Consider the following 16,032-nt stretch of genomic DNA (forward strand, 5'->3'; position numbering starts at 1 on the left):
TATTATAGTTTTCGTGCACTTGATTAAAATTTTTTTGGCGTTGGTAGTATTTGAAGTTGTTGAGAACGTGAATAGATATTTACTTTCATAAGGTTTTTGGTATATGTTTAAAAATAAAAATATTTAAAAGCTTTTAAATCATATGAATATAATATTCAACACACTACTGTTGACTATTTATATATTTAAAATTCTGAAGTAGACAATTGCAAATTTACTGAACTTATAGATTCGTTGCTACTTTATAAATTATCACACGATGAGGTACATATGGTAAAGTTAAACTCAAATTTGTGTTTCTTTTTGTTTTATCTACTATGTATTAAGAAATAATTAACACATTCAATAATATTGAAGAGTAAAAAGTCATGTCAATTATTCATAGTATAAGCCTAAAGTTAAACTCAAATTTAGCCAAAGAAATAAAACCCAGATACACCTATCGGTCTGTGAGAGAGTGACTTTCCATGTCGATAGCTTAAGAGAGAGGTAAACATATTCATATATATATATATATATATATATATATATATATATATATATATATATATATATATATATTCATTACTAAAATAGATCTTAAAATAACTCAATATTATATTTTTAATTATATAATTAAAAAAATTATTTGATTAATATTTAATTATATAATTTACGTTTTTAAAGTTTTACTAAAATACTTTTTTCATATAATAATACAATATATATAAATTATATTTTTTTAATTATAATTTTTAGATTTTGGATAATTCAATATTCTATTTTTAATTATATAATTAATATTTAGTTATAGAATTTATGTTTTTAACTTTTTTGTTAAAGACTTTTTCAGATAACAATACAATATATACAAAAGTTATCTTTTTTTTTAAATTATATTTTCAGATTTTGGATAATTCTTACTATTCTTAATATTGATCAATTATCTAATCAAAATCAATTAAAATTTCGTTCTTATTTTTTAATTTATTTATACATTATATTCATTAAGGGTTAAACGATATTAACCACTCTAACTTTCAACGTGAGAACTCCATTGCGAAAATTTACTTTGCAAATAATAGTTTTAAATTATATAATTAAAAAAATTGTTTGATTGATATTTAATTATATAATTTATGTTTTTAACGTTTTACTAAAATACTTTTTCAGATAACAATACAATATATATATATATATAGAAATTATCTTTTTAATTATATTTTTAGATTTTGAATAATTCAACATTTCTGTTTTTAATTATATAATTAATAATTTTATATAATTAATATTTAGTTATAGAATTTATGTTTTTAACTTTTTACTTAAAGACTTTTTCAGATAACAATACAATATATACATAAGTTATCTCTTTTTTAAATTATATTTTCAGATTTTGGATAATTCTTACTATTCTTCATAATAATCAATTATCTAATCAAAATCAATTAAAATTTTGTTTTTATTTTTAATTTATTTATACATTTTATTCATTAAGGGTATAAACGATATTAACCACTCTAACTTTCAACGTGAGAGTTTTATTGCAAAAATTTACTTCACAAATAATAGTATAGATTATATAATTAAAAAAATTGTTTGATTGATATTTAATTATATAATTTATGTTTTTAACGTTTTACTAAAATACTTTTTTCAGATAACAATACAATATATATATAGAAATTATCTTTTAAAATTATATTTTTAGATTTTGGATAATTCAACATTTCTGTTTTTAATTATATAATTAATAATTTTATATAATTAATATTTAGTTATAGAATTTATGTTTTTAACTTTTTACTTAAAAGACTTTTTCAGATAACAATAGAATATATACATAAGTTATCTTTTTTTTAAATTATATTTTCAGATTTTGGATAATTCTTACTATTCTTAATAATAATCAATTATCTAATCAAAATCAATTAAAAATTCATTTTTATTTTTTAATTTATTTATACATTTTATTCATTAAGGGTATAAACGATATTAATCACTCTAACTTTCAACGTGAGAGCTTTATTGCAAAAATTTACTTCGTAAATAATAGTATAGATAGATGAGTTTGTGATTAGTGTATCCATCATCCATGCCCGCTTAAGATGAACAAGGGCTCTTAGGCAAACCTTGTTCTAAGGTCCTATAATAAATTATTTTCTTAACGTTGGTAAAAAATATATTTTATAAGTTTTTTACACGAGCATCAAACATGCACATCATTTTATTTGATATTTTAATTAGAATTTGTGGTACTGTGTTTTAATGCTGTCTAAATCTAAATCTATATATATAAAGAAATGTTCGCCTCTCTCCCGTGAAGCCACGTCATCAATTCGTGCGTTCTGGGAATGACACATGTCCCATTTTATATTTAAGACCAAAATAAATGAATGCAGTTAAGGGTAATTGAACCCAACACCTCTAGCACTGGTAATTTTTCTTAGAACCACTAGGCTAAAGTCACTTTTTATAAATACGTGGCCGCGAAAATACTTATTATCGTGTCAGCTGGAAGCCCATGCTTCTTCTACTTGTGTCCAGGACCGACACTGAACTGACATCAAGATTAAGATCGTGAAGTTAAAAACTTTGCTCCAAATAGTTTTGCAATGTTTCCAACCTTTATAACTTGATGCATATAATATATATCAAAATACATTTGTTGTACACGATTTTATTAGTTTTGCTTTTAAAAGAAGGTATTTACAGTTATAAATGTTTTGTGCCAGTGAAGTAATGGTTGAAAAATCTCTATACATATGTCATTTCAAAATAACACCCAACTTCTATATATAGTCAATACATATGTCCATGTTATATTCTAGACTAAATATTTTCTCTTTTAAAAATATAGAAAACAATTTTTTTAGTCTACAAGCAAATGTTGTAGAGCAAGTATGCATTATACAAAATAATATATATTTAAAATCCATACATAAAAACATAAAAGTTGTTATATGCCTCTTTCTGACACATGCACACTCCACTATGAATAAGAATTAAAAAAAAACAGTATTGTCATCAAACTTTATCACAAATCCATATTTGTACATCTATAATTATGAGTTGGACAATTAGTTAATTTGATACAATACCAAAGCAAGAATAATCGAAAAATAACTATACCACCGCATACTAATAAGTAAGACATAACAAATAACCAAATTCTTGAATCTTAAAACAAATTTCAACTCGAGCATTTAGTGAATATCAAATTAACTAATATCCCGCCCGTAGGGCGGGCCAACCCTAGTTTTATATATACTAATGAAGATACTGGGTCCTAATATTACTGGAATATTAGGTCTCTAATATTACTAGGTTTGGAGCGGATTAGTCGCACTGATATCGTCCTCATATTAACCCGGCACTGAGTGTATCTGGTTTATTTAGAATTACATTTTCTAATATGTGAATTTGCATTAACCTAATCAAAAGCTAACCGCTTAAACAATTTCAAATGTTCAAATTTTAAGAAGTGGTTTAGCTATACGATAATTAGTTATTAGTCCAATAAATAGTGAATGATTTAAAAAATTTACCCAGCTAAAAAGCTATTTAACCAAAATATAACCAAAGAATTTTTTTTCTGTAAGCAAGTGATCAGTTTCGTTTTAATTAAACTAAAAAAGCCGAATTTCAGTTTATAAACCCAAATGCTTAAAAATATATAAATTATTATGTGAGAGGTACAAGTTTGCATGCTTCGATTCTCCTACTTTTAGTCAAACCAACAACCTCTTCCTAGTTCCAATTATTAGGTAATTGATTTGTAAATAAATTAAAGTTTTAGATAAAATAAATACCCTTCGTTACTTTGTCTAATCATATGTCACGTTAGTGCTCACGTATGAGAGTTCTTAGGGTGAATTTTTTACCGGAATATAAGAGACCGTTTTTTAATTTTTAGCCAAAAAAAACTAAAAATCGGCTCTTAAATAAGATATTTAAGAGTTAGTTTTTAGTTTTTCTTAATTAAAAGTTAAGAGATGGTTTCTTATATTCCGTTAAAAATTTTATTCTAAAAACTTTCATTAATCGTATTGTTACTTGCCAAATTATTTATGATGGAAGACATCTGTGAGGTACGACAAATTTAGTCTATTAAAATATAAAGTGAAGTTCTTTTTAATTAATTGCCTCAAGAACATCTGAAGACTAAAACTGATTGTCAATCAGTGAACCAACCATTCACGTAATATATTAAGGTTTCAAATGGTGACGCTAATAAAAAACGTAAATCAAAACTGATAATACAATCAAAATATCAAATTCAGATCAAGCCGATAATAAAATCAAAGCTATAATGCATATCAACCAAATAATACAAAACAAATATAGATTTATTTATCAAATAAATTTAGTAGTTATCACATTTAATTTAATATTAAAAAAATTAGAAAATTTAAAATTAAATATCTAAACTAAAAAGATAAAGTTTAAGTATAAAAATAAAATATAAATTACCAAATAAGATAAATGAATTCAATAAATTAAATTTTATAAAATATTATAAAATTACAATTTATAAACAAATATTAATTATTTTAGTTATATTACCTATTATCAAGAATAAAAATAAAATATAAATATATATGTTTCTCTATCAGTGTAAATGTTATCTATGATTTTGATATAAACAAAAAGAATTAGACGATATAAAAATAACATGTATAACTATTTATGGAAAATATAATATATAAAATTTGATGTTTCATAAGATTTTTTTTGTGCAATTTATGTTTCATCCATATCATCTGGTTCAACCTTATTATTAATATTTTTAATTTATGTTAAATATTATCAATAACAAGAATAAAATAAACTCTAACATATCTATGTTTATCTATCTAAATATTATATGTAGTATTTAGTGAAGTTATATATTTTTTAGACGATACATTGTTACCGAACATATATAATATCTATTAATATACATAGAAGATAATATATATGTAATATTTCATAAATAAATTCATCAAAATATAATTTATTAAATTAAAAGAAAAGTGAAGTTAAAATAAAGAATTTTGAGAAAATCAAAATTTTTTTGAGAGTGAAAGAAATTAGTTAAGTGATTATATTTTTACGTCTAAATTATTTTTATTCAATGTTGTCTATCAAAGACAATAACATAAAAGTTGATATGATACATTACATGAAAAAAGCCACAACAAGCTCTTTAGAACAATCTTACTCGTTAAAAAATATGATATGACAAATATGAGTACAAGAGAAATCAATGATGAAATCTTGACCGAAATTTGGTTGGATGTTGCCAATGCATTGACATCAGATGATATTTTTTCACGCTTTTTAACGATTGAAGTGCTTTCTGCATTACAACGGGCTGCAATCACCTTCATTGCCTACATGTTAAAAGTTCTCCTGGTAATGATAGATTATTTTATTTGGCTAATACTGTTCTAGAAGAAATCTATTCTGAAAAGTTTAGTCTAAATTCCGTCGAACAATCTGCGATAACCATTACAACGAAAATCAGAGCAAAATGGTTACATCTATGATCTTCCATTGGAGATATAATATTTGGGGTTTCATGGATCCATTAGTTGGTTTCGGTTCCTTGCTAGGGGAGAGAACAGCTTTTAAGGAGGAACCTGTGAGACCTGCACCGATGTCCATTGAAAACCTAAAGCGTATCAATGTCAACTTTGTAGTAATTATTTGAGTCCAAATAGTAATAAGTTATATTAATTGAAGTAGTAAAGGGGTTTGAATGAGAGTCGAGAGAGTTCCGATTGGGTGGTGCGTTGTACATCAAGCAACCAGTCCAACCACAAATATTGTCATTATAACACTAATATTAACTTTTATTGTTTTCACATAATATTATTGTTAATGACAAATGGAAAGCATGAAACTGGGGTCAAAGTGTCAGGTTGGGAGAAACTGAATCTGCATCATTGTCTCATTGATATTCTGTTGTCGGCCAACTTTAACTATACAGTGCCAGCCAATATGTTTATGTACTCATCATCTACACATGTGTATTCATTTATTTTTTGTCACGTTCTTTATACATATTTTTTGATGAACTGAAGAGTTTCATAATCAGAAAACTCGATTCAGTGAATCCTATTTTTCTTTCTACTGATGGATGTTAAGGGCAATGGTCACTAGATTTTTTTTTTTTCTTTCAACAGTCGCTAGAATTTGAATCCTTACGTAGATGATTTAATAAAATCTATTGAGCAGTAAGAAAATCTTGATACATAAAGCTACTGAGGAAGAGACAAATTAAGTTGAACGGTCAAAAAGACAAGAGGATAAGCTCGACCACGTGCGGCGGGCCTACACGACGGACCTACCACCGTCGCCGTCGTGGCCAGAACCATCGACCTCTTCTCTTGTCGCTTTCTCACATCGGGGTCCAACTCTATTTATTTTTATTTCTTTATAAGTTCCAACTCTATTTATTGATGTTCACACAAAGTTGTCTATTTACATTAGCCAATTAAGCTAAACATTCTGTATTCCACTTTTTTTTTCAGTTTTAGATTTGTTTCAAGAATTCAATATCTTGTATATATTTTCAGAACTGTACTACTTAAAGGCTTAAGCTACGTATATATGATATATCGTTCATGGCGGTCAAAACAACGAGTGAAGTAGATCTACCATCTCGTTAGGTTGGTATCATTGTGCCATTTCACAATATTGTCAAAAGGAGCCTGTATATCTTTGTTTCACATGGTATGTTTAAAGTTTAAACTATGAGTTCATTGTTCCGAATAGTGAACAAATAATTCCAATGGTGTATCCAACTGTAATATCACAACTCCAACTAGCTGAAGTATTTTGGGGTCTGTATGTACATGCTTTTCTATTCGACATTATTGGTCCACATAATATTGTATCTACGTACTTCAACACTTGTGGACTTATCTTCAGGTGTGTCTTTCAAACCTGTACATTGATAAAGTGACTACACCTACGGAGGAAGGTTTATTTATATCGGTTTAGTGGTTCGGTTAGATTAGTTGGTTTAATCTCAATTGTACAGCTGACTATATATACATGTAAATGCTCATTTTAATCAATAAGAGATATTTTGATATTATCTTTTTTTCTTCACTCTCAAGGAAGCTTAAACGTAACAGATTAACATTGATTATTGGAACAGAACTTGCATTATCAAACTGTTGTTCTTCAAAACAGAATCTGTTTGGGTCGCCTAGATCCATCAGAATGTTATTAAAGACAAGACCTTCTGGTCAATGAAAGAAAATCAAAGTCAGACTTGGCTCTTCAAACAAATACAAAGACAGAGGGAAACTGCGATCAATTGGCTCAGAGTAATACGTCAGTTTATTTGTCATCCTCTCCACCATCTCTTCCATAATTAAGAATCGCATATCAGCTATGCGACAGTCTCACCCCCTGGAATCGAGCGCTTGCATGCAACTCTGGTTTTCACTCCATTAAAGTTCCGTTCCGACTTTCTCAAGTTTCTTCTTGCGCCAATTTACTCTTCTTTCATTTTGGGTTGGGCCAGAGACACATCAATATATTTCTCTTACTACTTGGGCTTCTAAGGCCAGTTTTGATTTCTAAAAATTCACTAAAGCTATGTAATAGGCCCCCCTATTGTATACTTTTGCCACTTTTATATTTTAAATGCCCCAAATTTAAGAAAAAAAACTGTACATTGATTCTCATATGGCTTTTTCTTGGAAATGCTCATAATTCTTCATGGCTAATAGTTAGGTCATATTGCTACTCCTTATAAGAAGTCAATTAGCTGTTATTTAAAGGTGTTCAAATGGCCTATTAGCTCAGTGGGTTAGACCGTCGTGCTAATGACGTCGTACCTGCATAGGCCAATTATTTTGAATTTACTATTGGGCCTCAGTATATCGACCAGCCCATGTGCTAAAGACGATAATCATGCCCCACCGTTATATTTCAAGGAAAACACATCACTAAACATTTGGCATACAAATTTGTTCATCGAGGCCCATAAAACTCCATACCGTTATTCTTTAAACTTGTAATTCGTAAACCATATTATAACAGAATAAAAATCTGAAAAGGAAAAGAAAATCATAGTGTAATCAAAATAATGTGTAATTCTTTTATTCATGCGAAGAAAGCCTTTAATTTTGTTATATGTTAGGAGTTAGGACTGAGTGAAAACAGAAACTAACAAAAGAAACCTATAGATGCACAAGTTATAAAATCATGACGTGATGTGTTTGTGGTATCAACTGTATATCTGTAGTGATAATAAATAACGTAAGAAGAAGAGAGTATCTGTAACGGTGAAAGAGACAACATTGCAAAGATCCCGAAACTAAAGCTCACAAGAGTTTCTATAAATAGAACAAAGATCTAAGTCTTCACTTCCCACGAAAAAGATTCGATCTACCCCTCTCCATATCACTTGTTATACTAGGTACTCTCTACCTCAATCTGATCTAGGAAATGTAACATTTATTATATATCCTTACATATATGAAGTGAAAGCTGAGTATTCAGTCGATGATAGCAAATATATATTAATGTAGATACTAATATTTATTTAAATTTAAATTTTGATTACGACATTATTTTTATGGTCATCAGAAATTTAGCAAGGGATATGCAAAGAGAATTTTCTGTCATTATAGATTATTATAGATTAGTACATATATAAACGAAACCTCTTATATTAGTAATAATAGAAAAGCAATTGACAATTAGAAAACTATAATGTTAAGTTGCCTATTGTACACATCAAGATCATATATATAATATAATAAAATCTTCTTGATTCCACTCCACTGATACAAACCCCAAACTCTTTACATAACCTATATTAAACAAGACCAGAAAATGTCTTAATTATAGTACAATATATAAACCGAACCCTAAATAAAGGGGTCCTTCATAAGTTAAAACATAGAAGAAGAAACCTAAACCACATTAAAAATATTAAAAAGCCTCAAAACATACTTAATATTAAGACCACCAACCCATGATCCCATTTTGCAAGTCCAATTAACTAACCCTAATTAGTTAATTAATGACTTGATGATCTAAACAATCATTTTATATATGGAGGAATATAAACTAATTGTAAAATCGATTTGCCATCTTACTAGTCCTTTGCCTCTTTATACTCCCTGACGATGATTTCTCCAAGTTATTGTTATCATTATTTTCATCATTATTATTGACACACTTCTCTATAACCGCCTTCAACGCTTCTTCTATCGAACTCACGCGATTATATCTCTTCTCTTCATCATCATGCTCCAAGGCATCGTTACGATATTCGAAACCATCATCTTCATGGTCATCTCGGCTCAAGAAAAGGACGTTCTTGACTCGACCACCTACGGTTGCAATCTCGGCTTTGAGAGTTCGAAGATGAAGAGACTTCAAGGCATTTATGACGTCATGAATGAGGTCAGTCCTGTCTCCGCAGCAAAAGGAAGCTCTTATCACCAAGTTTCCTTCTTCATCGTTGTAAGTCGAATCTACGGTCAGATCATCGGACTCTGTTGGGACTTGACACGTCTCGGTGACCAGTGATGTCTGTCGTTTTAACTCCTTCATGTGTTGGATCACTTCCGCTAGCAACGAAGCTTTGTCGGTCTAAAGAAAAAATAATCTATATATTAATAATAATGATTATAATCACAAAAAATCACATGTATGAAGTATAGTTACATACCGAAAATATCGTTATGATGTAGTTATTGCTTTTTAAAAATGAGAACTACAACTACTAACTTGAATAAATGTAACATTTGAAAAGTAGATCATTGATTAATTCTAAAATTTTCGTTAATTTCAATTAATTCTCCTTCTATTTTCCAAAACGTGCTTAAATTTCAAAACATCAAAGCCATACTAGAAGGGAAACTGGGAAAGTGTATTAATTATTACAACTTACTTTTGTTGTGTTTGGTAAAATGCTACGCAACTTAGCAAGATGAGTGTTAATTCTCTCTCGCCTTCTTCTCTCGGCTTCACTATGACTCTTTGAAGCAGCCAAAGCCTTGGCATCCATGACTTCTTGTGCACTCATTTTCCCCATATCCTCACCATCAAACCCGAAGGACGAGCCACGACGCATGATGGGTCCAAGAGCTTCGGATAAGATCCTTAGATGGTTCTGATGATGATGATTATCCATGGGAGGAGAGACAAAACCATCAGTATAGTCAAAAGAAGAAGATGAAGAAGCTCTCTTGTTGAAGTAGTGGACCGGGTCAGGATAACGGGTCGGGTTGGATGGGAAATGAGTCGGGTCAAAAGAAGGTAAAGATGACCAGGGGTGGTTTTGTGGATGGAGATGAAGAAGGAACTGGTCTTGATAGTCTTGTAAGTTGTGAAACGTTTGGAGACAGTCTTCTTCTTTCATTGCATACATTTTTTGGTTTTTTTTTTTTTTGGAGCAGAAAGAAAGCTAGAAAGGAGAAAGACAATTGTAGAAGAAGAGACAAAAGGTCACAAACATCTTATTTGATAACACATACACATATATATAGTGCTATATTATGTGTCATTTGATATTTTACTATTACTATTCTGTAAAATAGTTATTTAATATTTAAATATTAATATGAAAGGTCTCTTTTCAAATGAATGAATAATTCATACATGAAAACATCTTCACCAGTTTGTACAATCAGACCGCCATTATCTTCGATAAATACTTTTTTAAAAAAATATTTGATAAATACACATTTGGAGCATATAATTTTTCCCAGAGAAATCTTGTTGATATTTTATGATTTCTTTTACAGTTCTGTAGAATGGCAAAATAGTTCGATGATGCTTTGCGACTCTAATTTTCTTTTTTAGTCTTAAAAATAGCGAATATTAATAAAACAATTTTAACAATGTTTTGTATTACATCAATTCTCAAATTTTGTAACTACACCAATTTGTTTTGTCTAAAAAGTTTTTATATATCAATGTTTCATTATTGTTCAGTGTCCATCATAGTTCATATTGTTTGACAATTTTCATTTTTTCTGATGGGGCCACGATTTTTCTAGTATATTTTTTTTATTATGAATATATAAACATATCTGCAAGTGCTGCACATCTTCTTTACTTTTCTTCTACGACTTCTAAATGGGGAGCTGTCATCATCATGTGGATATCTCTAATGGATTTTGCTTGCTATGAACAATAGCTAACTATTTTTTTCTAAAAAAAAAAGTTAATAAATTAATTTTGAATATTTTTGATGTTAGTATTGTTAGTAAATCTGTCTACTTTTATACTTCCATATCTATTTTTGGCTCTAAATGCTATAATAGAGAAATTTTTACTCAAACCTATCTATATTTCTTTATTTAAAATAGAGTGATATTTTCACTTCTATATTTAGAAGAAGAAATAGCATTTCTCTATAATAGTGACATTTTTTTTTAATTTACAAAATGGTCATTTAACTATTTACTTTAATATTTATAAGCAAAATATTTTTTTAGTGAAATACACTTTTTTATAAATAGAATTATACATTTTATTTACATAATAATTTTTTAAAGAAATACATAATTTAAATAATATCATAATTTTATGAAATGTTAAAATAAATTGGGTTAATTTTTAACTTTCACAAATAAAATGTATTATTTGTAAATTTTTAAAAGTATATAAAAAATATTTTTTTTCAGAGAAAGAAATAGAGTAATTCATTAGAGACAAAGTTACCTCTATTATATTTTCTCCTATTTTAGAGGAACAAATAGGAGAATACATTGGAGATGGTCTCATAAAAGCATTGTTGCTCATTTTCATCTAAATATAGAAGGACTCTTTTTATACGAGGAATACCATGCCACGACCCTTAATTCTACTAACTATATCAATTTTATTTTTGTTAACCTCGAGATATCTCAGACATATGAAAATAGCAAGACTAATTTTCAATTAGAAATACAATATATCGATGGTCCTTCTCTCTAGATTTCAAATTATAATAAGCTGATATATATAACTTTTATAGAAGTTAAATGTTGTGATCAACTAGACACAATTGATGTCAAAAAATAAAATAAAAATCAACTAGACGCAACTTATATGATTTATTGCAATTTGAGCATGTATTAGGACGAGAATTGTTTTTAAACAAATTAGTCTCAGATGCTCGTGAAAATTCAAGTTGGCGTCAAAAGCATGAAAATAAAAATTACATAAAAATGTAGGTATAAATAGAAAAATTCATAAATTTTTTAAAAATGTTATTGTCAACATTTTTTTGTAAATCATCTTTTCAACATTTTTTTTTTCAAATCATCATTTCAACATATGATTTCCTCTACTAGTGATAAGGATCCTATCCGGGGATGAAACTTCATCTTACATGTGTGGTTTTCGCAGTGTTTGGTCTCGGGATTCTAGTGTCTGACGTTTGGCATAGATAAGCGTCTCTGGTCTATGCTGGAGCTCGGTTGTAATTTTGGTTTGTGCTTCTTACAATTGTGATAGCTGGAAAAGCATGGTTCGAGAGGTTATTATTTTCCTTTTCGGCTTCCATCTTGTCTGTTAGTTTATGGGTTTCTTGCCAGTTCCTTGGTTTAATAATCTTTTGGTTGGGATTGGCTTAGTCGATCTGTGTATATGTTCTCTGCTCTTCTATTTTTCTCTGCTTTCATTTATTTCTGTTCATTATTAATGAAAATCTTTTTAAAAAATTTTCTTTTATTTTTTTTGCTTTTTTTTCTTTGTCCACCTCTCCACTATTTTTGAAAATATCAAGTTATGCGATGATATTTTCACAAAGAGGAGAAGATTAAAGTCGATATATATAATTAATGAATATACTTTGACATGCATTTAAAGGGTGGGAAAGACGAAGAGGACATGATAATTGTTTTCATCAGGTTCTGAAACAACGCCTTAAAAGAATTACATTTGGCTGCTTAATGTCTTGTTGTTTCAGTAGAAAACATATATAGAAACTCAAAAACTAAACTAAGAAATAAAAAAACAAACACTGACCACAGGACACACGGATTGTCGACCGACCAGAGACCAAAAAGAGTTTTACTTTTAATCATTAATAATCCCACTCTTTTTCTTATAGCCAAACCCACTTTCTTTTTCTTTTCTTCCTTCTTTAATCTTATTTTTGGGACAACATTCCTTGTTTAATCTAATCTAATTAATCCAGATTTTCTAAGTTATAGATTTGTCTTAAGTGCACCGGAGAGATTCTCTTTTTCTATTTGATCTACTCGTATATATCAACGAATATCGTATATAGTGATTTACATATATCTTTGATTTTTGATATATACGTATTTATATGTTTTGACCCTTTACAAAAAAAGTTGTTTTTTGATATATACGTATTTATATGTTTTGACCCTTTACAAAAATTTTGTTTTACAGAAATATATTTACAGTGAACTTTTTTAAAAAAATATTGTTTTACCATTCATAAAATTTAATTATTACACAAAGACAATTGCTGAGCTTTACTTGAAAATAATAAATTAGAGTTTTTATATTTTCAATTATTTTCATATATTATGTCAAAATAAACTTAATTAGAAGACAGAAATATCATTTTAGAATAGATGGAGTATATATGGAGATAAAGTAGACATGGAATGTCATAGTGAAATAGCTAAACCAATAAGCCAAACTATATATATTAAGTAATTGATCGTAGTATCATTCTAATTAAATTAGTTATCAGAATGTCTTTATATGGAAAAAGACTTAACGAGTAAGTTCATATGATTTACAAACTATTTATGTCAATAGATACGAAAATTGGTGAAAGAGTATATAATTGGACGACTAAACAAAAATAGGACAGGTAATGAAGCTAGGGTTTGGGGTGGTGGTGGTTGTGCAGGGTGAAGCCCACACGACGTTCAACATTCTGGGTCTCTCCACGCTGTCTTCGTCTTTTGCCTTCTCCAAGAATCTCAAATCATTTTGTCTTTGAATTTACTCGTCTTCTTGTTTTTTTCCAATAATTCTTCTATTTTATCAGTACTTGATTGATTTACAAACATGATTCTTTTCTGTTTTCCAGTGTTGAAACTTGAAACAAACCTCGCTATTATTCTGTCTTCGATAACTTTCTTACATAGGTCCTAGTGAAAAGATATCTAACTAATCTCAGACTTTTTTTTTTGCTAAAATTATATAATTATTATTTCACATCAATCTTCTTAATAAGTAAATAACATTTGTTTAGGATTTGCTAGTCTCAAATGTTTTAAGCATATTTATTAGTTTATTTAACAGGAAGTTTCTTTTCTTTTTGTCTATAAACCTTTAACTGTCAACGCATATAGGAGTTTGTTTGGAAAGTAATTCGAGCAAGCATGGAGTTTTTTTCAGGAGATAATTCTTCGTGGTGAGGTTCCAGTACGAGTTAATTCTAGTATACTAGTAATAGATTCGCACATAGTTATAATGACTTGAATGTGAACAAGTAAGGGCTACAAAGTAAGATAAATCTTTAACTTCATTTCGTTCACCACAGACTGTGCGGGCTGAATGATTCCCAAGGCTCTACATCGGTCTTTTAGTACCGAAGCCATCTTGAAAAGCAAGCTAGCTAATGATGCCACAGCTTCATAGTTCTATGAGCTCGGGTCAAGGAGTACTTGTTTCTAACAAATGAAGATTTTTTTCAACTTCAGCTGCAAATAGATGATGATTTGTTTTTCATGGTTTATGTACATGATCTGGTTAATTTGATTCTTAAAATGAGTATTTATTTCAAAACATAAGGCGGAATGTTACATTTAATACGCCAATTAATAAACATGTTGATCAGCGAAACTTACCTAAGAGACTTGCTTAAATTTGAAGATACGAAAAGAATGAACCTTGCATCATGATCAGGTATACGAAATCAATATCATGAAGCCTATTTTTTATACACTGAAAAAGTAATAAACATCATATCAAAAGCAGCAACAATAATACTAGTTCCTAATGACTATGGACATAACCTGATAATTTTCACGGTATCCAATACTATATAACAAAATACATTTTATTTATAATATTTTCTTCAGACCATGCCCTTCGCCGAGTATGTGCTTAAACTATTGGTCCATAAAATGTCATATTTTTAGGGTGAAGAATTATTAGATAACAAACAATTGTTGGAAGAAAACTATAATCAATCATTACCTTTAGAATAAAGTCAGTGTTCATGTTCAAATGGCCTTTCGAAAAGCTAAAATCATTTACTCCTTGACAAGCATGGCTCATTTGAAAACCAATTCAGTTAGTTACTTTGGCTTTAATTAGTGTGCTAAAAACTGTACAGTAAACATTAGTTAAGCGAGATTAATTAAATGAATTTAACATAGCAAAATTGTTGGAAAAATCAATAAACTCTATAGGCTACAAAGACATTATAACTAAAGATAATTCGTACTCCTTTTAAACTCAGATATACATCTTTACTTCTTTCTAAGAGCATCTTCAATGCAAAACTCCATTTTTTTCTTAAAAATTGAGTAAAAGTGAAAATGGAGTAAAATTGTTCTAACCCTACTCTATTTCATATTCCATAATGAAGTGATGAACAAACAAAAAATAGATTATTTCATTTATGGAGTAAATTTCGTTATGGAGTGAGATATGAAGTTGGGTTAGAGCATTTTTTACTCCATATTCACTTTTACTCTATTTTAGAGGAAAAAATGGAGTATGGATAGAGATGCCCTAACGCCACAATCATATATATAATTTATAAACTAAACGATCTCCAAAAAGAAATCAGAACAAAACAGAATTACAAATATGAGAAAACAAAGAGTCATATACCCTTTTGTTATAACACATGAAAAATAAGCACGAATATTATTACCACGTGAAATTCATAAAACAATGAGGAAACAAAACAAGTTTACGAGTTAAAAGAAATCTTCAACAATTTAATAAAACACCTAATCTTTTCTTAATCACCCAAGTTGCAAACAATTCGACTCAAAAAGCACTAGTCTACAATTTATTCCAAGCAAACACTCCATAAACCATAAACCAGTTTACAAAAAAAAAAAAAAAACACTCCATAAACCAACATAAAACATCCATTAC

The 16,032-nt window shown here is 28.6% G+C and overlaps 2 protein-coding genes across 2 annotated transcripts; one reads left to right on the forward strand and one right to left on the reverse strand.

Moving 5' to 3' along the window:
- The first annotated feature begins 5,851 nt into the window (after positions 1–5,851).
- On the forward strand, positions 5,852–8,927 carry LOC111199049. Its single transcript, XM_022688500.2, has 2 exons — positions 5,852–5,884; positions 6,225–8,927. The coding sequence occupies exons 1-2, from the start codon at positions 5,852–5,854 to the stop codon at positions 6,462–6,464; spliced, it is 273 nt and encodes a 90-aa protein (XP_022544221.2). The 3' UTR covers positions 6,465–8,927.
- On the reverse strand, positions 8,735–10,461 carry LOC106349402 (transcription factor AIG1). Its single transcript, XM_013789356.3, has 2 exons — positions 9,887–10,461; positions 8,735–9,585 (listed from the first exon to the last, which is right to left on the reverse strand). Exons 1-2 carry the CDS (start codon positions 10,364–10,366, stop codon positions 9,058–9,060), a joined length of 1,008 nt encoding a protein of 335 aa, XP_013644810.1. The 5' UTR covers positions 10,367–10,461; the 3' UTR covers positions 8,735–9,057.
- Positions 10,462–16,032: the final 5,571 nt, after the last annotated feature.

Source organism: Brassica napus, chromosome A6 (genome assembly GCF_020379485.1).
Source record: "Brassica napus cultivar Da-Ae chromosome A6, Da-Ae, whole genome shotgun sequence".
Lineage (NCBI taxonomy): Eukaryota > Viridiplantae > Streptophyta > Magnoliopsida > Brassicales > Brassicaceae > Brassica > Brassica napus.